Below are 26,621 nucleotides of genomic sequence, written 5' to 3' on the forward strand. Positions count from 1 at the left end.
TGTAAATCAATGGATGTGTAACTGATGTGATTCTGCAATCTGTGTATGGGGTGAAGGTGGGAGTTCATAACCCACTTGAATCAAAGTGTGGAATATGATATGTCAAGAAATTTGTAATGTTTTGAACAACCCACAATAAAAAATTTAAAAAAAAAAAATATTCTTTAAAAAAAAAAAAAAACTGGTTATTGTAATACCTATTAAATTATAAATGCATATGCTTTTTTGACTCAACAATTCCATTTTCATAAATAGAAATGGACATACTCACAATTAGGTAATTAACATAAATACTAGATTAGCCACTGAAGCATTATCTGCAAAAAGACTGGAATGATATTGATAATACACCTGTATAAAGGAATACTATGTGGCTGTTTATAAAATAAAGAATGAAGAAAGTATTTATATCCTAACATAAAACAAAGTTCAAAATAGGTTGTTAAAATGTTGCAGAACAACATGTTATCTACTTGTGTTTGAAAGGGGGAGAGGAATTTTCCTGTTGGAGTCAGAATATCTTTGGAATACATAAGAAATGTGACACTGATTGTGTGTGACATACAGAATCTCAGTGACTGATGGACAGGAGTCAAAGGATGATTACTTGAAATAAGTTTTCCTATTTCTTGGATTTTGAATCTTGGAAAAGTATTTTATCTAAAAATGTAAACATATTTTAAAATAGTTGGCTCTGTGGTTTCGTGACTTTACACTATCAAAAAAGAAATACTGCTCCTCTATCAGATACCTGCTAATTAGACTCATTAAGCACCCAGCCAAAGTTTGAAGAACTTAAATGTCTTTGTCCAGTAGAGTAAATATCTACTAACTGCACATATGTAAAATCTGCTTTGTTATTTTTCCCAATTTCCCAGGGTAGACAAACAATGATTTCTCACAACCACAGAGAAGTAGGAATGCAAAAGGATGGCCAACCTTTCATGGCATCCGGCGTCACCTCTCAACTTGCACAGTCCCAGAGTCCTTCACTGTCAGAAACAACTCCCAAACCCAACAGCCTGTGGGTAGGAGAGTGCAGAATCGAAGGCAAGAGGAATATCTACTTGGCCACCATCATTTAAGGATATTTCAAGGACATCTTTTTCTATCATGTACTCTTTCAGCCATTCTACCAGTTATCTGCCAAACTTAATAGGTAGATATATACAAGCCACCTCTCATCTTTGTTGGGTAAATAGTAATTTCCAGGTAGAGAGAGTCACAATATTTTGAACACAAAAGAGCAATGGTAAGCATGTGGACAGTTTGGAGCAGATATTAGGACAGGCACAATCACATGATGGACTTCTGGAAGATAGAGACCTCTCTAATAATGGGCTCAGTCACATGAAGCACTTATTTATTTGATGATAGTTCATTTCTTTCTTCCTAGAAACAAAATAAACATCCCCATGGGATGTGAGAGACCCCTACAAAGAGGAACTTAACACAATCACAATAATGCTGAGCCCCTGTTTCTATTCAGCACACATGAAAACCTAGATATCCACGAAAAGGCAGGGGAAGCAAGAGATTTCTAAGTAGGGGTGTCATTCCTCAGGAGGGTTTTCCAAGCGTGAGAGTGAAAATCATGTGATGGCAATGCTGGCCCTGCTCCAACCCCTTTCTCTGCCACTGTAAAATGATTAGGACAAGACAATGTAAACCCAGTAGAAATCAGTCTCAAGCACTGAGAAGGTAGTTGAATTGGTGGGGAGAAAGCACTGAGTTCTGCTCCCACTTAGCAAGCTGAGCATATCCCTTTTTCTCCTGAGCTAGTATTCTTATCTAATACCAGGTAAAATGAGAATCACTGTAGTTATGATCTCATGCAACCCTCTAAGGTATACAAGGTTCTCCATCCTATAATTCCATACAATCTCTCAATAAAATCACAAATATCAGCACCAGAATATGAGTCTATTTTCTGGGTTATTCTTCCAGTGATGGAAAGTTAGGGCAGTTAAGGCTGTGAAAGAGCCCAAATGAGCAGGTGTCAGCTTAGGAAACTTTCAGTTACCAAGATCTCTGCAAGGGATAACCAGCCTCAAAGCACCAGTCCCTTTCCACAAAGGAGACACTAGTAGCCTGAGAATACTAGTTGTCTACAACCTAACCCTCGTCAATCCTTACCTGTGTCCTGGCCATTGACCTCAGACATACTATTTATTTGCTCTGGACTTTATTATAGTAATTTGGGAATCAGAAGACTGGGAGATCTAATTCTCATCCAGCTGTGCTGGGACTGAGATTCCCCTTCTCATCTGGAAAGTGGCTTACCTACCCTCAGACTAAGTCAGCTCCATGAGCAGTTCTACTGAACTCACAGATGTGTTCTCACCTTTGTACAGGTATGGTCATCCCAAAGTGCCATGTTTTCAGGACTACTTAAAAACAAACAAACAAACAAACAAAAAAAAACCCATCCACTGTAAATCCCAACTCTGCCACTATCTAACCAAGAGCCTTCGGGAAAATTATATAACCTCCATAAGTCTGTCTCTTTGTCTGCAAGCCAAGGAGGGTGAACTAGATAGGTAAACACTTTTCCAGACTGAACAGTCTACATCTGTGATTTCCAGGATGATAGAGACAAAGATACAAACTTGGCTATGTAAGGCACTGTAAGTCCCGGCCAAGCCTACCTCTGAAGAATTCCATTGATGAGACTTGGTGGGCAGGTCTCCCAGAAATGCTCCACCAATACAAAAGTTTCCAAATAAAAGGTTTACTGATGCACCTACCTTTCCTGCATCCACAAGTTCTGCAATTTCATCTAGACATGGACCGCTGGGCATGAAAAAGGCCCAGCGATAATGGACTCCTTGCCAGAAATGCTAAAAAGGAAAAAAAGATGTCAAGTATAGAAAAGGACAAAATCTGACTAAATGCAAATTCAGGTAAAGACATTTTCTGGATGTAAAAGACAAACCAATTTCCCATTTCTTGCTGACACATGAGCTATATATGCCTAGTACCTTAGCACAGTGACTGACAGAGAACAAATGCTCCAAAATGTTTAAGAAATAAATGAACAGAGATGTCCATGTCAACCTAGGCTTCTCTAAGCTGTGACTGATGAACAAGTAAGCACAGGAAAGCATTCCTTAAATGACAGTCTAAATAGTCTTTGACAGTGGATTGCTTCTCAAAGGAGAATTAGGGGCTGGGACTTCTACGCTTTCTCTAATAAGGTTTGAAAAGATCTCTGAAGTACCAGAAGAGATTTTTACCAAATTCAATAATGCTCTAGGGGCAATGAATTACAAAAATATGATCTTAGACAAAAAGCCCAATTTTCATTCTTTTTTTCCTGGCTCTGACAAGAACTCGGCAGTTTTAAAGGCAAAACAAAATGTAAAGTTCCATATACACCACGGCTGGATTTTCCCTACAGTTACGGCAAATACCAAGCCATCCCATCGGTTATGAGACAAGATGAGCAAAAATCTTACACTGAGAAGGTTCAAAGTTACTGCCATGACCACTTGTAACTGTTACTCTTTATGTCAGAGGTAGGTGATCCATTACCAATACAGAAGTAAACAGAGGTTCTCTATGATATCTCAACCACCCGTCGAACTAAACTGCTGAGGGAGTGGGGGTCAGTCAGTACTATGCTGCTGCCCTCCTTGCATTGACCTGCAACTGTTAGGCAAGCTTGGACTTCTATTTCACTGAGCTCACTCTCAGCCTGACATTCCTGCAGCATGGCATAAATCACCACAGCATGAGGCTGTGTGATGGAACTCCTTGCTTCCCTAGATCAGCTACTACTGTTATTTCAGTCAAGCTACCTCTTTCAGTCAGTTTCCTGGCTTATAGAACATCAGTACCATGACCACCTAGCTGACAGGGTTGTAGGAAAGATAAAATAAGAATGTATATAAAATGGGGCTGGGGTTGTAGCTCAATCGTAGAGCACCTGCCTAGCATGTGTGAGGCACTGGGTTTGATTCTAAGCACCACATATAAATAAATGAATAAAATAAAGGTCCATTAACATCTAAATTTTTTTAAAAAAGGATGCATATAAAATGCCTGACACATAAAAGGTATTCAATAAATATTTGTTCAGTACTGAAAGTAAAAACTGGGACAATACCAAGTCAGAGTTTAAGAATGTAGGAAGAAAAAAATAAAAAATAAACTAAGCTGCTGCCTAGGCAGAGCTTCCCACCTAGTGTGCTGGCAGTGGCTTACCAGTTGAGTGACTACATAGTTTATCATCCAATCTGGAAAAGTTGTGAGTGAAGAGTCACCAAAATGTCTACCCCAGGACAACAGGTAGGAAGAGTCAAGCTTACTCTATAATAGGTGTGATGAGATACAGACTCCTGTTAATCCTCAGGGTAACATGACAGAGCCTGGGCTAGTAGAAGTCTCTAGGTAGGTGGCTTTTAACACAGAGCAGCCTCAATATGTTGTTCAAATACTATCATTTTCTGTGTGCTGTGACATGAGAGACGCTGGGGAACAGCCTCTGAATACTTAATGTGGCTAGATAGCAGAAGCAATGCAAATGGCCCAAGCTGACAGTGGGCCCAGTTTAATGACAACCTCAGGAGACGTATTCAAGTACTTCGCCCTAAGGTCTGGCCTCATGGGCTATAATTAAAATATTCTGGTAATTGTTTAGGATATTAAATAAGGAAAAGAAATGGTCACAACTACCACATCTATAATTCTTTACAAGCATGTTACTCTGCAAAGTGAAACTTGGCCTGTAATAGCCAAATTTTTATATTCTGTTAAAAGGGTTGTGTATTTTTTCCCAGGCCATTACAGGACAGAAAGTAAAGCAGGTAGGAGAGCTGGAAGATGACAGTGAGGCTTTGTGCACAGTCTCAGAAAGACAGTGGAAACTGTTGGATACAAACTGCTTGGCATGACCATTATTGTCTTTCAAGCAGGTGGAAAGTAGAAAACAAAGGAACCAATACCTGCTTTACTCTCTGAGGACAACTCTGAATGTTAACTTGTGAGAGAGGTCTCTCTGGAGTACAAACTGGGAAATCTTACAGAAAACTTGTACTTTAAAGTACTGGAAAGTCTAGGCTTTGTGAAAAGAGAAAGAGGAGATAAATGACAGTTAAGATTCCTTTCTACAAAGTATCCTGAGGCATTGTTTCTGGCTGCCGTCTGAATCAAGCCAAAATGGAGGACACCAGAAAGCAGAGCTTGGATTGCTCATCTCTGTGACCCATACATATTTCATATGAATTGTTTTATGGTCTGCTCTATCATAACTAGCTTTTCAATACTACTTCTAAATACTTAGTTCATTTACAGAATTCAAGAAACCAAAGTTCTAAATTTTACCCCCTAAAAAGCTAAACTATTTCCTAGTATGAAGAAGCTACTAAAGGGCTGGGGGAAACTTCAATGGTGGGAGGACCACCTTTTTTTCCGAGTCTGAAGTATTCTGTCTAATTAAAAGAGTAGAATTTATCTTTATTTTTTCTATCATGTGTTCTATTTCAACACTAATTCAATGATCTGTAATTATCAAAATTTCATAATCTGAAATCGCATAAGCCTTTGTCCCAATTGTGATGACAATAGGCTACGATGTCAATCTGTGCCATTACTAAGGCTGATATATGCTAATCTCCCACTCATCAGGTACCTTCAGTGTGAGTGATATAACTCCAAACAGCCCTGGTAACAGTGGCTTATCAATGGTCAGTCTGACTGAGTACCAGAAACTTTCATAATGTCAACATTAGGGAGAATTTCATATTCACAGGGATACGCAGTGTTAGAACAAACTGCCATAATCCCAGCAAAAGCATGATCATTCCATTGGCCTTTGTAGCCTCACTGAAATAAGAGCATAATTTCCTTCAGGTTTCTGAAATTCAACAAAAAGCCTCTAAGACCTCTAAAGGTCAGAAGGCTAGGAATCAGGGATATATCCCAACAGCAGCCATATGCCGTTTTAATGAAGTTTCCACCTTTACATATAAGAGGATATATGTGTTAACGCTGGTGAAATGGAGAGGGCTATCAGGTACAGGCAGGAAGGAAGCGGATGGTGTATCCAATGAAATCAAGAAAGGTAATAACATCTAATAACAAGGCTAACATTTAATAAGAGCTTTTTATATATTAGGCATTATGCCACATTCTTCACATGGATTATCTCATCTAATCCTCACAACAATGCAGGAAGGCAGAAGAATCATTAGCCTCATTTTACAGGTGAAGATATTGGACTTAGAAATATTAAGTAACTTGTACAGGGTGGCACAGCCACGAAGTAAGGTCAGAATTTCAAACTAGTCAGTGTGACTCCAGAGTCCATGCTGGCAGTCTCTTCGCTATGCTGTCACCAAGAGAAGAGAGGGCCAGGTGACAAACCAATTTCTAGTCGCCTGAGGTTTCTGCTTGCTCTCACCGAGACTCTCTTTCCTACCTTTAATGTCTTGGTGCCCACAGTGACTCCTGTCTGCAGCATGCCATCTGCTATGCCCAGTTGGTCCATGTTCATGAGGAAAGGAGTCACCAAAGTCACATAGGTGGCTCCTGACCATTTCTTGAGAAAATTGAGAGCCCACGTTTCAGTAGATCCACCAACATTATCAAGGATAAAATCAAACCTGGTGGGGAAAAAATCAAATCAAAACATCCTTGTCAGTCTTCACTCTAGGCTCTGATCCCCTTTACTCGCATCACAAGTTGGCTACAGGGTTTTTCTCAGAGACAGTTCACAAACCATGCTGCACTGTGCCACTAGCCCAGGATGGCTCCTTTGACAGAAAGGACAAAGCCACTCCCTGAATTGATGACTTGTCTCCAAAGTAAAACTGAATTGACTAACCTTCTTTTGTCATCAAAATCATATCATTTTTTAATACTTAAAGAATGACCTAAGTGTTTCTGAACCAGGAGTGATTTTGCTTCCTACAATGCACTCAATAGACCGCACACCAAAAATTATCAATTAAATATCAATAGTTGAGGAACTTAGTGTTAAATGATGAGGAACCCTGATCTAAGCTTTGTAAAAAACCACAAAGCAATCCATTCAGTATAAGTCAAAGTATTCTTTTTTGTTTGTTTGTTTGGTTTTTGGTGGCACTGGGGAATTGAATCCAGGGCCTCACGAGTGTGAGGCAAGCATTCTACCAGTGATCTACATCTCCAGCCCAAAGTATTCTTTAGTGCACACAAGTACTTGAAAGAAAAGTATGCAAGGGTCTCATCTATAAGAACAATTTGATTTTATTCTTGCCATCTTCAGAAACACTTGTAGAAGCATCCTCTTTACCTTCTGGAATTTTGGTTTTATGTATAGCATCAAGGGGATGCATAAATCTCAACAGCCTTTCTTGTCTTCAATTCTGTTCTAACATGTCAAAAAAAAAAATCATCATACTGGAATCCAAAGAACTGACAGATATTCAAATGCTTAAATCTAACCTAAAACTGCTATAATCCCTAAACTCTACTTAAAAGGGATAAAAACCCACTAAAGCTTTTAAATACTTTTGAAAATAAAGATCTATTTAGAGAATGCATGTGTATAAATTAAGTAAATCAATTGATGAATTCCTCTTGGATAAATCTTTTTTCACTTCCCAATTCGTTTGGATAAAGTTAAACATCAAAGGTTCTAAAACCACCTTTGGCCAACTTTGAGACTTTTGAGTCTTTCAAGGGATTAAAGAAAGACGAATAAAAATTAACCGATATAAAATGTACAATGACCTTACCAGATGATCATTCTTCTCATAAGAAAAGTTTCTACTTTGTTCCAAACTTTTGATTAAATAAATATATGAGACTATTAAAAGAAAATGTAAGGGCAGTCTGATATTATAGAACAAGCACTGTCTGAAAAGGAGTTATGGAGGCCAAGTTGTAGACCCACCTCTCTCACTTACGATTCACAGCATGACTTTGAACATGCAAAAAAAATTATCAATCCTCTGTCCCTCATTTTCTCAACTGCAGGATAGGGGTAAACTGAAGGACTTCAAAGCCTCTTCTTGCTATAAAACTCTAAGAAGCTGCTAATTAGAAGGAAGAACAAATTACTACAGGTAAATTCAGAGTTGAAACTCTCAGGCAGAAGTTATAAAGATCAATTTAACTTAAGCTGGAGGAGCAGGAGGAAGGGGGAGAGGAAGAGGGAAGAGAGAGGAGAAGAGGAGGAGTAGGAGGAAGAAAAGAAGTAGTAGTAGTCCTAGTAATGGCCCGAATTTATAAGACAGTGAGGTTCCTCTACTGAAAAAGCACAAGCAAAAGGGACATGGCCACTTGTCAGAGATACTGAGGATGGAACTGGAGCATTAGGCTGGGGGGCTAGATTGAGTGTCCTCCAGCCTTCCATCAACCAGGTTCTCTGGAAACAAATTCCAGACATGTCTAACACCTACAGCAGATAGTGGGGAACGAGTTGGCCGTGGCCTCAGGGCCATGCTGCTCCTTCTAGCAGTGGCAAACAGGAGGTAACCTAAACTATCACTATCCAGAAGCCCAGTTTCGGAGACCTGTCACATTCTCACCTCCTAGTAGCCCACATGGGCTTCGACTTTGACACTTAGGAGGGTAGCTGTGAGTCCTCAACCATGCCACACATGCTTACTATGCAAGAGCTTACTATCTGCTGTTATCTCTAGTTGGAACAACTGTTCTTCTATATTCCCTCAATAATTAATTTTTAAAAAATTACAAAGGGGCTGGGGTTGTGGCTGCGTTGTAGAGCACTTGCTTCGCACGTATGAGGTACTGGGTTTGATCCTCAGCACCACATAAAAATAAATAAATAAACATATTGTGTCCATCTACAACTAAAAAATATATTTAAAAAAATATTATGAAGCACCTATCATGTGTTACTGCACTATAGTTCCAGGTAGAGGGAGATAGCAGCAAGTAGCACCAAAAAAGGAAAAAAGAAAGAAAGAAAAAGAAAAAAAAAAATCCCAGTACCATGGCTTGTTCACTGAAGCCTCTGTCTAACTGTTGCTTCCTCAAAGAGGCATTCTTCAACCACTCCACCTATGCCAACCTCCTCTCCAATCACTGACCCTCCCCTTTCCCTGCATCAATTCTCCTCTGAGTGCTAATGACCAAAACCTTCTCAAACAGAATGTAAGCTCTATGAAGGGAGGAAAGTGTCTTGTTCACCACTGTACCCAGTGTTTAGAACAGTGCCTGGCAAGTATAGATTCATAAAGAGCAAAAGGAGTAACAGTGTGCTGTCTGCTCCCAGTAGCAGTGCCATATTGCTGTTGGAGCTGGAGGTATTGGCTGAGAAAGGTTAGGCCGTGTCAGATAGAGTCCCTTTTCCTTTCTTTTCTTTTTTTAATCTATGAAAATATACTTCTATTCAATGTGTACAAGAATAATTGGCTTCTGGAAACTAGTTTTTAAAAAGGAGATGCCTTTGAAATAGCAGCAGTAAAATTCTCCTATTAGCTTTCCAAATACTCCTAGTTGCACTATCAGCTTCAGCTTTGCCTGGGCTAATGAGGATCAGGTTAATAAACTGGAGCTATAGTCAGAGCAATAGGGCTTGTGTCCTGAATCTGCCCTGTTTGGTCCCTCAGGCTAGACCAAACCTGGCATTCAGACACATTGAGGGCATCCACAGTGCTCCATTACCAGTATTGCTCTCACAACCTTATTGAATGCTTAAAGTGTATGTAGTGCTAAGCATGTGTTTTTGAGTACTACTTTATATTCTTCCTGCAGTAACAGATGCCAGAGAAGGGAACACACTTCCAATTTTGCCTTCAGCTCTCTTGTAAACCAGCAATAAAAGTACATTAACTTGAAAATTAGCAAAAGGCTATGTAAGCAAAATAACTTCCTCAGTACACATCACATCATGTCACTGTGCTCTGGAATTAAAATGGAACCCATCCAAATGACGTCTAATGATGTAGAATGTTTTCAGATTCTTCTCGAAGATTCCAATACGATTGTGAGGCCATCAAACAACCTGAGACCTGTATTATCAGCGGGCCTTATGCCCACCTTCCCAATGGGAACATTGCTGTAATACATACAGTTTTAAGGATTTCAACTGTTCTTCCACGCTTCCAGATTTGTAATCAATTACATCATCTGCCCCAAGCTTCCTCACAAGTTCACTGGCATCTTGAGAGCAAACTGCTGTCACATGAGCATTCCATGCTTTCATTACCTGCCAAAGAGAGTGGAAAAATGGACTGCATTAAAAAAAAAAAAGTTGGCACCATGTGTACATATATCACACTAATCTCTAGGGAACTTTAAGAACTTCAACTTAACAAGAACTATAGGAAGTCATCTGTCAAATATTAGTGAAAATGATTTAACTTTTGTTTACTAAGAAAAATCCCAAGAAAGAGATCTCATTTAAACAAAACAGCTAGTCACCTTGATGGCATAAAGTTTTACCCATCCACCTGGAGAAGAGCTCAGTGTCTCACCAAGATCAGGAAAGACAGAGATGAGAGCCTAAAAATTTGCATTTTCAATGATAAAGTTAAATGGCTGAAATGAAAAATTGCATGTCCTCAGAAAATGACTACTTTAAATGTGTTCAGAAAATTAATGTACAACACCTCTTCATTTGCATTTACAAAAAGTATTAATGCAGTCTTAAATCAGTGTATCAAAGTAATCAGCTATCAGATGCTTGGCAAAATCTGAAAAGGTACTGTTAAGGGGAAAGAAAACATGGCTATTTTATATTTAAAACACAGATCAGGGATCTCCTCTGGAGTAGGAAGACCTAAATAAATGTGTCCAGGCTTTAAAAATGCAGATGACTTAATTTTTAAAATAAGGAATAACTAGATTTTAATAAAAAAGAAAGTTAAATTCTAATGTTATTCAGGATTAAGTATCCAGAAAGCATCTACTCTAAAACTCCTCTAATTATTTTCTATAGTATCATATAATTATGTTTTTAATTTGAGAATGGTTACTTGAAGTTCACCAAGAAATTTGTGTGCTGATAGTTGCAGATCATAACAGATCAGCTGTTTTCTCAACTTTGTCCTGAGTATCAATTTCCTGAGTTTCCTTCAGACAAATTGCTAAGGGTCACTAGAATATAAGAGAATTGTGTTTTGTTAACTGTGAATCTCCACTCCAGGGTACCCAAAGGTCAGGGCACCCAAAAGTACTAACTAAACATTTGTTAAATACAAAAAATGCCTATTAAATACAAAAAAAGGGGAGGAAGGAGGGTGGGGGAGAAGGTGGGAAGGAGGGAGGAAGGGAGGAGCAGAGGTAAGGGAGAGAGGAAAAGAGAAAAGAAAAGAAACTGGAATACCAGCAAGCATTCTAAAAGTTCTTTTAAAGTGACCTTTCCCAATATAAACCACTACCTCATCTGCCTCTCTCAAAAGTTATGACCTTGATTTTAACAGTAATCACTCCTTGCATTTTAAAAAAGGTTTCGCAACCAAATATGCATTTCCTAGTTGCTATAGTTTAGTCTTGTGCATTTTTAAAATGTGATGCCTTTTAAATCTCTCTTAAATTACAGGCTTATCTTCTATCCCTTTGATTTCTTACATTTTATCTATAGAAAAATCCAGGCCATTTGACTTGCAGAATTTGCCACTGGAATTTCTGACTGTACGCTCAGAGGGCAGTTCTGCATGTTGCTCTGTCTTCTGTATTTTTTGCTACTTGGCAGATGGATTTGGAGACTGGATCAGATTCAGTTTCAAACCATGGAAAGTGTCTGGCAAAACTACACAAGGCACATCATGTCTGGTTGTTACTCTTTTTATAATCTCAGCAGTTATCAATGCTCAATATCTACATCTGTTTATTAGTGACTGCAAAACAGTGTGGTTCAAATTCTTTTCTTTTCACTTAGTAGTTGGAATATTTCACAGACAAACACCTCCCCTCATATGCTACTGGGTTTACTCAGCTGTACAGTTCATATAGAAGAGGCAGAACAAATGCTTAATTATTTCTCCTTATTTTTCTGTTTATAATAAATTGCTTCTTTATCATCTTCTAAATGTGACCATTTAAAAGAAATATTATCATAATCTCATGAATTTAATTATTATTATTATTATTATTTAAAGCTCAAATTGTCACATCTTTGGGGATTTCTTCAAGTTGTTAACTCATTCATCTGAGGTGATCAGACTAGTCTTTGATAGTTTCCTTGCTATTTAATATATTCTGGGCTTATTCTTGTACATTTGTGCCCTAGATCTGAACTCTGCCGTTTCTCCAAGAAGCCCTAATTCCTTTAATGAGAAATGATATTTCAAGAGATGGCTTTACATACAAACGCACATAAACTACCTCCTGGATTCATATTAAAACTTATAATTCAAATTTGAGACTACAAAGCTTTTATTTAACCTCTTTTCTGTTACATTTGTATCTCCTTTCTTTTATACCTCCTTTGAGAATTCTGCTTCTCAAAGACAATAGGGGATGAGAGAGAATTAAATTTTAAAAATATTAAAATATACCCTAAATATCTATTTTTAATTGTATATTACACAAATAACAGTACTGAATAATAATACTAATAATTTTAACATGTTCTTCTTATTTTCCCCTTTAAAAAAAATAGTTGCACTATATTTGCTTTTCAAAGCACACAGTTGTAACACACACTATACTCTGACTTTCCAAGCCCCCATTTAGTTTTGTTTCACAGATGACTCTACATTTAACATTTGCCACTAGTCCTTAAAGTGTTTCTCTCATCATTTGCTATCAGAAGCTCATTCTCTAGCATGTTCCTCAGAAAGGGATCAGAAGAACAGTATTTTCCAAGTCGATGCATGTTGAATGTGTCCTTTTTACCCTGAAGGCCAGTATTGTTGTGTACAAAATGCTTGTTCTGCTTTTCTTGGAGTATCTTACATATGTTACTTCATTTAAAAAAAAAAAAAACATTTAAAGTATTACTATCAAAAAGTCTGGTAATACAATAGCTAAACTGTGGAAACAGCCTATATGCCCTTCAATAGATGAATAGATAAAGAAACTGTAGTATATATACACAATGGAATACTACTAGCCTTAAAAAATAATGCAATTATGGCATTTACAGGTAAATGGATGGAATTAGAGAATATCATGCTATGCAAAGTAAGCCAGTCCCCAAAAACCAAAGGCCAAATGTCTTCTCTGATAAGTGGATGTGACCCATAATGGATAGGAGGCAAAGGAAGAAGGGAGGAACTTTGGATTGAGTAGAGGGGAGGGAGGCGAGGTGTGAGGAGGAGTGTAGGGGGGGAGATGGTAGAATGATATGGACATTATTGCCCCTATGTATGAATGCACGAAGGGTGTGACTCTACATCATGTTCAACCAGAGAAATAAAACGCTGTGCTCCATTTGAGTAAAATAATAAAATAAAAAATATTTAAATAAAAAAAAAAGTCTGGTGATAGGGCCTGGGGATATAACTCGGTGGTACAGCACTTGCCTCTCATACGAGAGGCACTGGGTTAGACCCTCAGAACAGCAAGTAAAAAAGAAAAAGGAAAAGGAAAAGGAAAAAAAAAACCAGAGCTGGTGAAAACTCTAAGAGCTGGGGCCTCATGGACGGTTTCAAGTCACTGGGGATGTGGTCTTGAAGGGGATCATGAGACCCAGGTCCCTTCCTCTTCCTTTCTTCCTTTTTCATGTCTTAGCCTTGAGGAAAAGTTTTACTACATGCTGCCACCATGATGTGCTGCTTCACCACAGGATCAAAAGCAACAGGGCAAGTCAATTAGGAATAAAACCTCTAAAACTTGAGCCAAAATAAACTTTTTCTGTGAAACTTTATTGTCTCAGATATATGTTAACTAACAGAAAGCTGATGAATACAGGGTCAAATTTCTCTACATCCTTGCCAATATTTATTATTTTGTTTTTGTTTTAATTACAACTATTCTAGTATTAGAATGGTTTTAATCTATATTTCCCTCATGACTAATGATATTGAGCATCTTTCCATGGGCTTATAGACCATTTAAATATATTCTTTCAAAAATTTCAAATTTTTTTCTATATTTTAAATTGGGTTGTTTGTATTCTTTTTTTTTTTTTTTTTTTTTTAGTTCTCGGCGGACACAACATCTTTGTTTGTATGTGGTGCTGAGGATCGAACCCGGGCCGCACGCATGCCAGGCGAGCGCGCTACCACTTGAGCCACATCCCCAGCCCTGTTTGTATTCTTTTTATTTTAAAGTTTTTAAATATAGTCTAGATAGTAAACCTTTACCAGATCAATGATTTGCAAATATTTTCTACAATTCTGTGGACTGCTTTTTCCCTTGCTTAGTGCCCTTTGATGTACCACAGTTTTAATTTAATTAAGTTCAATTTGCCCATTTTTTCCTTCTATTGCCTGTGCTTTCAGTGTCATATCTAAGAATCTTTTGCCAAATCTAAGGAGCTGGGTATTTACTACTGTTTTCTTTTAAGAGTTTTGTGGAATTAGCTCTTTTATTTAGCTCTTTTACCTACTTTTTTATTTTTATTTTTGTATAGATGACATACGGTAGGGTATGTGGATAGCTATTTGTCCCAGCAGTATTTATGAAAAGACTATTTTTACCTTTGACAAGATCTTCAACCTTGTCAAAAATCAAGTTGGGTGAGATACTGCAGGCTTGCAATCCCAGTGACTTAGGAGGCTGAGGCAGGGGAATCACAAATTCAAGGCAAACCTGGGTAATTAACAAGACCTTGTCTCAAAGACAAAATATAAAAGGCTAGGGATATAGCTCAGTGGTAGAGTTCCCTGGATTCAATCCCAGTACCAGTACCCCCCCCCCAAAAAAAAATTGTCTAAAATGTATAGGTTTGTTTTTGGATGCTTGATTCTATTTCATTGACCTGTTTGTCTCTTCTCATGCTAGTACCACATGTTTTGATTACTGTGGCTATGTAGTAAGTTTGAAGTTGGGAAGTATGAGTGTTCTTTGTTCTTTTCCAGTATTGTTTGGCATTTCAGGTCCCTTACAATTCCATATGCATTTCAGAATAGGGTTGTCCATTTATGCAAGAAAAACAGATGGTATTTTGATTGGTATTGCATTGAATAAGTGGATCACTTAGAGAGAGTGTTGACATCTTAACAGTATTTTGGCTACCGTGTTTCTATCTATTTTTAGAATTAGCTCATCAATTTCTACAAAAAAGCCTGCAGAAATTTGACTGGAAATCAGCCTTGGTTTTGGGCATTGGCTATTTCCTACTAAATTGCAAATTTCTACAAAAAAGCCTGCAGAAATTTGACTGGAAATCAGCCTTGGTTTTGGGCATTGGCTATTTCCTACTAAATTGCATGGTCTTCCTTGATAAAAATTCTTTATTTATTCTATAAGATAACCACCCACTCACTCAGTTTAAACCTGTGGACAAGTTAACACTTTCTACCATATTAGAACATTTTCCTCTTAGAAAAGCAAGTGAAATTACAGTACATTTACCAAACCTACCTTTTTCTTGCCTTTTAAGGGGAAAGTAATTTTTTAATGTGAATTTATAAATTTATAAATTCACATAAACAAAATTTTCCTATTCACAATATTTAAAAATTGTTTTACCTGGATTGCAAAAGTACCAACTCCACCTGAAGCTCCCAAGATTAAAACACTGTAAAGCAAAAAAGAAGCCACAACTGAGAATCTTTAGTAGATACAACTGGATAAATCAATATTTTCAAAATGTAATTGGCTCAATGACAATCCTCAAGGCAAATAAAGTTAGTTAGCTTCCCAAGATTACAAAAGGATTTTTATTTTATATTAACCAGAAGCTGTATATGATCAAAACAGTTTATGAACTTTTTATCAAGAATTCCAAATATCAAAAATATTAATAATTTTTTTAGGTTAAGAGAAAAGTAAGTTACCATTGCCTTACAATTTTTCTTGGCCCAAATCACCATAGTTTCCTCTACAAGAGGGAGATTTGGGCACTTTTTAGTGTTTAGACTTAGCTGCTTTCGAAAAAAAAAAAATCACATTGCTAACCACATTCTTGCCAAAGTGGAATAAACATCTTGTGTTCAGACATGTCCTGCCAAGCTCATGAACTGTCATAAACAAAAATAATCTCATTCGTCCTGTTAAAGCAGATGAACATGTCCTATCAGTACAATCACCCTGTGCTCCAGGCTTTTACCATGTCTACTCACTATAGCTGTAGCCTCCCTGCCTCCTGAGACCAGGGATGCTTACTCAAGTTTATAAATGAGTGGGGGGATATAGGAGAAGGGTGAGATACTGATCCCTTTAAAACTGCGAATCTCCTAAAATAACTCTGAAAACTTGGTGCACAGATGTATTGGCAAGGAGGGGGATCTACACCTATCTCTATTTCTCAAAGAAGTTTGTGATCTATAAAAGAATCAATGGTTAAAAATCACTGCTTTACATATGCTTCTATTTTACTCTTGAATTAAGCTACAGTTTCACAGAATTGCCCTTGAACTGTAAGGCTTCAGATGCCCAGAAAATAGTATTTACTGAACTATACTTTGGTGATATGCTACCAATGGAGGCTGAGGTACATTATAAAATTGATTGCATGGTATTTGACACTATATTAGCTAAGGGGATATTGTTGAGAAAATTCTTCATGAGAATTCTGAGTACCCACAGAAAAGTATTTTTCTGAAGACTGATGGAAATATCTGTACTATTTATCTGTCACTATACATTGTACAACTGTTAGTTGTAGTTCCCTTTTGTCTTGGCTATTACAAAGTACAAAGAATTTTGCCACCTATCTCTAGCAAGTACATTAATCTTGGAATATGCATGCTGTCTACAATCTCAACTGTAGCTTCATTTCATTTTTTTTCTTTCTTACCCAATCATAGAAAGATGAGTATTACCCTTTATATCTTAAAAGTTACTACTAAAATTTCTAAGCCAGCCATTTCCTTTGAAATTAATAGCATTAAATGCAATTAAAAGAAGTCTCCTTGCAAATTATGTTCCTTTTAGAAGAGTTACTTTCAATTTCACAGAATTATCAATTATGAATTATAGAAGACACTGAAAATCCACTCTTCTAAGACCCTACAATTCACACATTTTATAGCTTTAGTACTTCCTAAATGGGGGGGAAATGCATTAAAACTGCCTCAGAGATACAACAAAAATTCATTCACCCAACAAGTCCTCTCAATTTTGCTCATTCTTATTGCTATGTAGCTAGTAAAACTCTTCTTCAAGTTCTTCACAATCAAACCATCTCAAATCTCTACTTTTCCTTTCACTACAACCCTGGTCCCCTCACTCTTTACCCCAAGCCCTATGCATGTTGACACATTCCTCCAGGTTCCAAAATGCCTTCACTACTTGCTAAGATGTCTTTTCCCTTAAAGGCCCAAGTGCCAGTTTTCCTCTACAATACCTCTAATAGAATCCATAATCTGATATCTACACCAAATCCTGGCATTTGCCATACAGTTACCTCACACAAACATTCTGCTTCCCAAGCTCTTCTGCAGGCACTCAAGGACAGAGACCTTCTATGATGCCCCATGCTGGCTCTACTCTAGCACATGCCTCAGCAGGTGTTTCTAGATTTTAAAAAGCATCCAATCAGCACTATATCCTACAATCAGGGCAAGAATGAAATTTTACCATTTGAATGAGGGGTCACCAGGCTACTTGAAAGTCTGCATTATAGTTTCTTCCAGTAAAGAAAAGCATGAAATTAATTTCTAATTCTCTCTCAGAGAAGGCTAGAATTAAAGGATACCAAATTTAATGGCTATTTAAGGACTTAACTGCTAGACACATCTCTGGCTTCATTATTGTCAGTTCAGCTCTTCCCCCATAACTTTTAATTCAAAGCAGCTTCATCTCCTGATATAAAAAAGCAAAATGTTTCTCAGCAGGGCTTGGCAGAAGAGGGAGTGGTTCTGCATAGCAGCTTCAGTTCCTGATGTTGCCACCTGATGGCACCCCCAAAGTGCAGAAGAGGCAAGGGGCAGGCCCAAGGAAGTTTTGTTTTCTAATAAAGAAGCCCTGGGGAAGCTTCATTCTCTGGTCCTGCAAATTCGGTTTTAGGCAGGGTCAACCAGGGCTCATAGTTTTTTTGAACAAAGTAAGTTCCCAAAAGAACAGAGGGCAAAATAAATTTTTTAAGTCAGCAATAAACTGATTGGTCATCTAAGGTTTGAAGTCCTGTGGCTAAGGACTCTTCAAAGCACTTTCAGAGCTCATCTCACAATGGCCTTTCACTTAAGAGCTATTGCTGGAAAATGAAGGTGGAATGAGATGGACATTATTATTCAAAGTACATCTATGAAGACATGAATGGTGTGAATATACTTTGTATACAACCAGAGATATGAAAAATTGTGCTCTATATGTGTATTATGAATTGTAATGCATTCTGCTATCATGTATAACAAATTAGAATTAAAAAAATTTTTAAAAGGAGCTCTTGCTGGGAGATGATGGGGAGATGGGGACATCTTTTACCTAGCTTGTGTAATGGTCACACTATACACTCTAATGTCACTGAAGTAGAAGCCTATTTGTTACAGTGAGTAAAAATGTGCTGTATCGTTTGTTGGTTTATATTTAAAAAGTACCTAGGAAATACTATACTTGCAAAAAGCACTCTAATTCAAAATTGTCATGATGTTTAATCACATGCCTCTTTTATTTCCTAGTCTACACAGAAAGCTTCCTTTGAAGTTAGTGGAGACTGCCATAGTGACTAGTCTAGAAAAAAATGTGAATCATTATTATACTGCTATGCATTCTTAAACCCTAAATTTCATCTTATTCTGACACTTCTATTTAATCTTTGAATTCTCCCTAAACAAACATTTAGGTACTAAAGCAATGTTGGCTTCTTTTTCATGACTCAGATACTTTTTATTTAGCATTTGGAGCCTAAGTCCTTTAAAATCACAGTTTTTAGTATTATGATCTTCTGAGGCAGGTTATCAACTGCCTTACAAACAACAACAAAAAAATATGACATCACAAAATAGTAGAAGAACCAGGAGGGAATCACCTTTCAAATTTCCACATTCTGGCTTGGTTCCAGAAATCCTTGAATGCCAGGATTCTCTCTGGAGATTCAGGCTCTAGTCTCAGCTCTCTCACTAATGGAACCCCTAGGCCTTGGATTCCTCACCTCTGACATGATGCCCACAGAGGTATACTCTGAGAGTCAATGAAAAACAATTGGTGCTTTCAGCCAATTTAAGCTTATAGTTCATTTTTTCTGTCTTTCTAACAGAACCATATGATCTTCATGATTCTTCCTAGACCACATATTTATGGAGGGAAAAAAAAGACAATCGCAAAGATTAGATTGCCACCTATTTTGTCCTAATGGTTTAGAAACAAAGAGGATTTAAATACAGCTAAATCTTCCATTAGTAGAAACAAATGGTCTTTAAGAAATAAGAATGATGCTGAAAGTACATCTCATTTCTCAGCTTTTAAGTCTGGGGGAAGAGATGAGTGAAAGTATCTTAGCATAATTTCAATGAGTACAGTAATAAAAGTATAAAACAAATCAACCGAATGTGTCCAATATAGTCTGGATTTGTATGACCTCTTCTTCTAAGCCTCTGTGATTCATATTGACATTTCCCCAATTTACAGGAGAGTTCATTTGTGAATAGGATGTTTGGAATTTTAACACATTTCCCATGAAAACAAAGTTATTTATACATTTGGCAAGGTGCCCAGGGTAGTTGGTTCTAAAGGTTTAGCTAACCCATAATGGGCCAAGAATGTCAAACTCGGGATAAGAACAGTTCTATTACCTCAGATCTATTCAGAATTTCAAGGTACTGAAATTTATCTTCCCAAAAGGAAGAGGCAGCAGGACCTATTCCAAATCAGTAGTTTCTTCAATATTACACAGAAATAGCTAGAGGGAAAAAATTCTTTTGATGAGTGATAGTAGGGCAGACCTAATAGGGCAGAAAGAGAAGTAGTCTGATCAAAGGATTGACCACGGATCCAATGAAGCTACAGCTTCAGGCCCTTTTCTTACACATGGTCCTGGGAGGAACCCTAGCAATATAGTTTCATGGACATATTCTTTTGTAAACTTTGCAAAAAAAAAAAAAAGATATATCCATCACAATCAGTTAATATGGCTCTCTTTCCACTCCTACACTCTACATACTTGCCCTCTTGTCAGGTGATAGTAGGTTTGATTAAGGGGAAGCTAACTTGAACAAATAGCAGTCCTTTCCTATCCATGCATTTTCAGTCACCCATAGTTAACTGTGGCCGAGAAATATTAAATACAAAAGTACACAAGTAAATAATTCATTTGTTTTAAGTAACTCTTATTGAAATATATTTTACAGTTATTCTATTATTAGTATTGCTGTTGATCTTGAACTGTGCCTATTTTATAAATTAAACTTTATCATAGGTATAAATGTATGGGAAAAGACACAGTATATATAGGGTTCCAAACTGTCTGTGGTTCCAGGCATCCACAGGGCATTCTGCAATGTATCCCGATGGATAAAGAGGGACTATTGTATATTTGTTTTGCACTTAGAGAGAAACACTGATAAGGTTCACAGTCACTCTTTGCACAGAGTTAAATTATTGCTAGCAGTCCTGGTTTTAAAATGCCATCTAAGAGTATTTCCTAGTTCTTGTGAAATCAACTTACTTAAGCCTCATGATATTTTATTAAGATAAGACCAAGTTGGTCAAATTATATTGTTATATTGTGTACATACCCAAATATATAACAACCAATCCCACCATTATGTACAACTATAATGCACCAATAAAACAAGGCCAGTATAACTGCATTTAGCACTGGATCATGTGAGTAGTGAAGAAGAACAAACAAGATTAAATTAAACAAGGTTTGAGATGTACAGACCAGAAGCCAGTCTTCAAAACATACTTCCAGTTAGAACACTTAAAAAGTTCTAAAATACCATAGGAAAAACATAACAATGTACTAGTTAATAAGTGTTCTTAAGTAAAATCTAGTAGTATTTTTTGGCTTACTTGCTACACAAGAAAACTCGAAATGCCTTGAAATCTTATAGTTCATATAAAAGAAAAACCTGGAAGTCATTGTTCCAAAGATGACAACAAACCTAAATTTTACATGGCATGAACAGTAATGAGTTGAGCAGAGGAAAAAGAGGGAGTGGTGTTTAGGAACAATATTAGGTTTTGGTTGCTTTAAATAATATCAGGTTTAAGGTAAATCACACTTAAATGACATAGGGAATATAGAGGAAGAGTCAGAGTGGTACTTGGTTAAGTTCTGTTTTCTACAAGTTGATTTTGACATTCAAATGGAATGTCTAACTAGAACTCAGTGGACAGGTTAGAGTTGGATAAATAGATCTGCAAGTTACTAAACTCTAGAAGCTGGGAGTACATGAGATAACCCTGGGAGACATAGAGGAATGTCCGAGAACACTGTGAAAACACATTTAAAGGGTTAGAAGAATGAATGCCTTTAAAAAACAATAAGAAATGGTCAAAAAGGCAAGAAAGAAACTAAAGGAGTCTAGTGTCCCTAAAACCACAGAAAAAGTGAGTACTAAGGAAGTGGCCAATAGTGCCAGATACTTCAGAGTAATCAGTTAAAATAAAAAACAGTTAAGCATCACTGGGTTTAGCCACTTAGTCTGCTATGACCCCATGGGAACTGTTGTCTCTTACATGGCAAGGCTGAAAGCTAGATGACAAGGTGCTGAAGAGTAAATGCTTCTAATCTCTTAATTTTTTTTTTTTAAGTAAAAGTCCAGGAGTGAGGTTCCTATTATTTCTTCAGAAGGCTCCCTGGAAAACAGAGGAGAATTCAGGAAGACGCATTTGTATCACAATACTCCAGCCTTGCTCTTCTCATAATACAACCCAGTCAGGTGCAGATAAAAACACAAAGCTCACAGGGGAGGCAGGAGCAGAGTGGGGAGAAACACGTGGGTGGTGAGTTGAAAAACAGGCAAGAAAAGGCATTTGAAAGAAGGAAGCTGTTAGAATTACCAGGTAATCATTTTAACTTCAATATAAGCTATTGCTGTGGAGTACAATCTAATTCTGTATAAACAGAATTAATCAGACACCCAGTTTATACTTACCTGATAAAATTTCACTATAGTAGAGTCTAATCTCAAAAAAAAAAAAAAAATTGAAGCTGGGCACAGAGCCTATACCTTTAATTCTGGCAACTTGACTCAGGAGGATTTCAAGTTCAAGGTCAGCTTGAGCAACTAATCTCAAAGTAAAAAATGAAAAAGTGCTGGGAATGTAGCTCATGTAGCTCAGTGGTAAAGTGCCCCTGGTTTCAATCCTCAGTATAAAAATTAAAAAAAAAAAAAATGAGCGAAAGAAAGAAACTGAAAAGTGTGCCTAAATTTACTGTATTTTCAAATGTATACAACTTTCCTAGGCAGAGCATGAAAAGTACAACTTTCGCAGGCAGAGCATGAAATATTCAAGTCCCAGGACATTACCACTAATAAAACAAGAAACAAACAAAAAAACAACAATAACAACAACAAAACCATCAGATTGTACCATATTCAAAAAAATATCAGGTATAACAACTTTACATTTCTTTTTCTATTAATTTCCCCCTCCAGCCTTGCATATGCTAGGCAAGTGCTCTACAACTGAGATACATCACCTACTTTCTGTTCACCTTGAGAGCCCTAATTATATATGTGTTTCTATGAATAAATCATAAAGAAACTATAGATGGGCTGACAGAAAAGGAATACTTTTACTTGACATTTCTGGTGACACCCAAGTGTGGCCAAAGTTGATAATAGCATGCAATACCAAGACTGAATCATCCCCTTGGTTCACTGACACTCTCAGTTGTTGCAGAAATATAATTAGATAACAATGAAGGAAAAGGCAAACACCACTGAATCCTTAGAAAGTTTTGTCCTAATTTTTTAAAAAAGCTGTTAGTAACAAAGAAATCCTATATAATCTTTCAAGGTATTGATGGGTGGTTTTGTTACTATTAATTTTGCTTTTTTCCCCCTTAATTAGGTGGTTAGAAAAAGAATAGACTGTTAGTCCTTGATAACAAACACTGACCTGCTTTGTGCAAACTAAAGCAAGCCTTAATGCTAACAGCTAACAGAAAAAGAATATTATTGCTTAGAGAAGCCAAAATGTGCTCCATCAATCATAATGAATTATCAAATTGAAAAAAAATCCACTTTGGACATTAGAACCTCTGAGTTTTTGGTAATATAAAATCCCATTATATAAATTCTTCATTAAAACTATTTTGAGAGGGGATGTAGCTTGTAAAAGTTTAGATATGAGGTGCCCCCAAAAGCTCATGTGTGGGACAATGCAAAAATTTTTGGAGATGAAATGATTAGATTATGAGAGATATAACCTGATCAGTGGATTTATGCACTGATGTGGATTAAAAGGGTGGAACTGTAGGCACACAGGGTGTGGCAGAAGAAGTAGGTCATTGGGGGTGTACCTTTGGGGTTTACATTTTGTCTTTGGTGAACAGAGCTCTCTGGTTCCTGGCTGTCATGTCATGAGCTGCTTTTCTCTGCCATGCCCTTCCATCATGACAGTCTGCTTCACCAGCACAGAGCTATGGAATTGGCTGACCATAGACTGAACCTCTGAAACCATGAGCCAAAATAAACTTTTCCTCCTCTACTTTGTTCTTGTCAAGTCTTTTTTGCCACAGCAACAAAAAAAAGCTAGCTAAAACAGCTTATGTGATAGAGCACTTGCCTAGCACATAAGAGGTCTAAGGATCCATCCCTAGTAATCCCCCAAACACACATGTATTTTTACACATTTTAAAGTGCTCATATTGCTTGAGAATCTCACAAATAAGCAACTGGAGAGAGAGGCCATTATTATAACCCATGGGTAGTAACTTCAATTTAACCTACATTTCTGAGAGCACCAAGTGCAAGTCTATGGTCTAAATATTTATAATGTTTCTGTCCTGCAAAATTCAGGTATTAAAATCCTAATCCCCAACTGATGGTAATAAAGTCTTCATTAAAACTATTTTGAGAGGGGATGTAGCTTATAATAGTTTAGATATGAGGTGCCCCCAAAAGCTCATGTGTAAGACAATGCAAAAATTTTTGGAGGTGAAATAATTAGATTATGAGAGATATAACCTGATCAGTGGATTTATGCACTGATGTGGATTAAAAGGGTGGAACTGCAGGCACATAGGCGGTGACAGAAGAAGTAGGTCATTGGGGGTGTACCTTTGGGGGAGGCGATTATGTCATATGGTAAAGCCCTCATGAATGGGGTTAGTGCCCTTACAAAAGAGACCCCAAAGAGATTCTGGCCCCTTCTAGGATGTGAAGACAAGAAACTCTTGATAAAATAAAAAGTTGGCCCTCACTAGACTGAATCTGTCAGCATTTTTTTTTTAATATTTATTTTTTAGTTTTCGGCGGACACAACATCTTTGTTTGTATGTGGTGCTGAGGATCGAACCCAGGCCGCACACATGCCAGGCGAGCGCACTACCGCTTGAGCCACATCCCCAGCCCCTCTGTCAGCATCTTGACCTTAAACTTTCCAGCCTCAAGAACTGTGAGAAATAAATTTCTGTTATTTATAAACCATTAGTTTATTGCTTTTGTTTTTATTTTTTGTGTTGATGTAGCAGTCTAAAAGGACTATGGCTCACGACACAGGCATCCTACAGGTCAGTATGCAGATGAGAATGCAGAAGTTCATGGTGTGGACTACTGCTTTACAATGGATTTCACTCTAGTTTGGCTAACATGTGACTAAATCAATAAACAGATCCAATACAATATAAAATAAATAAACACACACACACACATACATATATAATACATATATAAAACGGCCTAGTAAGATAAAATTATCAACTGCCCAAAGCTATAGTGTCCTACACTCAGTAACTAAGAGGAAACTGCAAAGAGACCATGAACAGCATGTGGTCATTTGGTTAGCTAAAGGCAGAATGAAGAGTAGGACCCAGGGCTCCAATTTCTGAGTTTCAGACCATTACTGTTTAAACAGACGATAACAGTGTACTAAAGAATTACCCACAAAGCTAGCAATAAATTAAGAGTTCACATCTATGTATCCAAGGAAAAACAGCTAGATCTTTGTCTCCAAATCGTTTTTTACAGTATGCTAAAATACCCAGACAGCCCTGAACCTGCAAAAGGAATAAGCATTCTCTAACAGAATATGTATACAACCATGCAGGCATAGAAAACCTACTTTTTTATGTGCAGGTAGGGGGACAAAAGGAAAAAACATCAATGTTGTTGTTGAGCCTGCAATAATAATAAAGGTCTAAAACTCTGGAATGAAATTTTTGCAGGACTATTAACTAAGAAGGACCATTAGAAAATTCTCTGACAAAACAAATTTAATTTAAACAAAGTGTTTGACCAAAATGGCAACTTCAAAAAAAGGCCACAAAAGTTTAAAAAATAAACAAGGTTGACCTTTAGAATAAGTATTTGCCTTGAATGTTAAGATCAATGGTAGCAGTCATTAGATGAATAACCTCACAATGTTTTGGAATACAGCTTAAACTTTCTTTGAATTCAATGCTCTATCAACACATTAAATGTAAAGTTCAATATTTTATAACAATAGGAATATAGAATGACACAGACTTCATTTATCTTGCACAAGCCTTAGTAACAAAAAGAACATTATTTTAATTTATTATAATTTGACCTATAGCTCTTTCTTTTCTTAAAATCATTAAATGGTTCTTAGTACCTCCTTTTCTCACAAAAAAACAAAAACATTGGTTTTTCTCTATGATAGCAACTTTCTAAAATACAAAAACATTATAATCTCCTTGCTAACAATAATAACCACCATTTATTGAGTGCCGCCTTCTTTCTCTTTTTTTATTTGAGGGGGGGTATTGGGGATTGAACTCAGGGGTGCTTTATCACAGAGTCACATCCCTAGCATCACCCACTTTTTATTCTGAGACAGGGTCTCACTGGGTTGCTTAGGGCCTTGATAAATTGCTGAGGCTGGCCTTGAACTTGTGATCCTCCTGCCTCAGCCTCCTGAGTCCCTGAGATTACAGGTGTGTACCACTGTGCCAGGCCTGCTAAATGCCTCTTACTATCTGTGCCATCAGCTTTGTGTGTGTGATTTCACTTAATCTTCAACACAAAACTCATTAAAAAAAAAAAAATCAACTGAATAGGTCACCCAGCTATAAACTGGGAATTGATATGAACTCAATCTATATGTACTCAGATGCAATAGTCCTTTGCTTATCCACAGGAGGTATATTACAAAATCCCAGGGGATGCCTGAATCTGCAGCTGAGACAGGGTAAAGGTCAGGTAGTCGGTATAGGTAATAAATGATTGAGTGGAGAAGATGAGGAGTGGTTATCAAAGAAAAGACAATATTGCTAACAGTTACCCTCCTGTGATTATACTCCCCAGATTACACTCCCTGGCACACTGGGTTGCTAATGATTAACCCCTGTGCTCCTTCTCCTTCCTGCCCTTAGGCATATATACAGAGAAGAAAAAACAGATCATGATTAAAAGGGAGGTCCTGGGATCTATAAGAGAGACAAGACCACCCCCTCTCACAGACACCTAGCTCTGGAGCCCATTCTCTGTGGAGAAGTCTATTGCTGTCACTTTCTTAAATAAAAGTTGCTTCCT

The 26,621-nt window shown here is 37.3% G+C and overlaps 1 protein-coding gene across 1 annotated transcript in view; it reads right to left on the bottom strand.

Moving 5' to 3' along the window:
- Rtn4ip1 (reticulon 4 interacting protein 1) overlaps positions 1-26,621 on the bottom strand; it is a 48,607-nt gene that overhangs the window by 12,378 nt on the left and 9,608 nt on the right. Inside the window, exons 5-8 of the mRNA XM_015499773.2 lie at positions 15,538-15,586; positions 10,026-10,162; positions 6,422-6,605; positions 2,748-2,840 (exon numbers count right to left, since the gene is read on the bottom strand). Coding sequence (XP_015355259.1) covers positions 2,748-2,840; positions 6,422-6,605; positions 10,026-10,162; positions 15,538-15,586 — 463 coding nt within the window. The remainder of the gene's footprint in view (positions 1-2,747; positions 2,841-6,421; positions 6,606-10,025; positions 10,163-15,537; positions 15,587-26,621) is intronic.

This window comes from Marmota marmota, unplaced genomic scaffold (assembly GCF_001458135.2).
Source record: "Marmota marmota marmota unplaced genomic scaffold, marMar, whole genome shotgun sequence".
NCBI classification, from domain to species: Eukaryota; Metazoa; Chordata; class Mammalia; order Rodentia; family Sciuridae; genus Marmota; species Marmota marmota.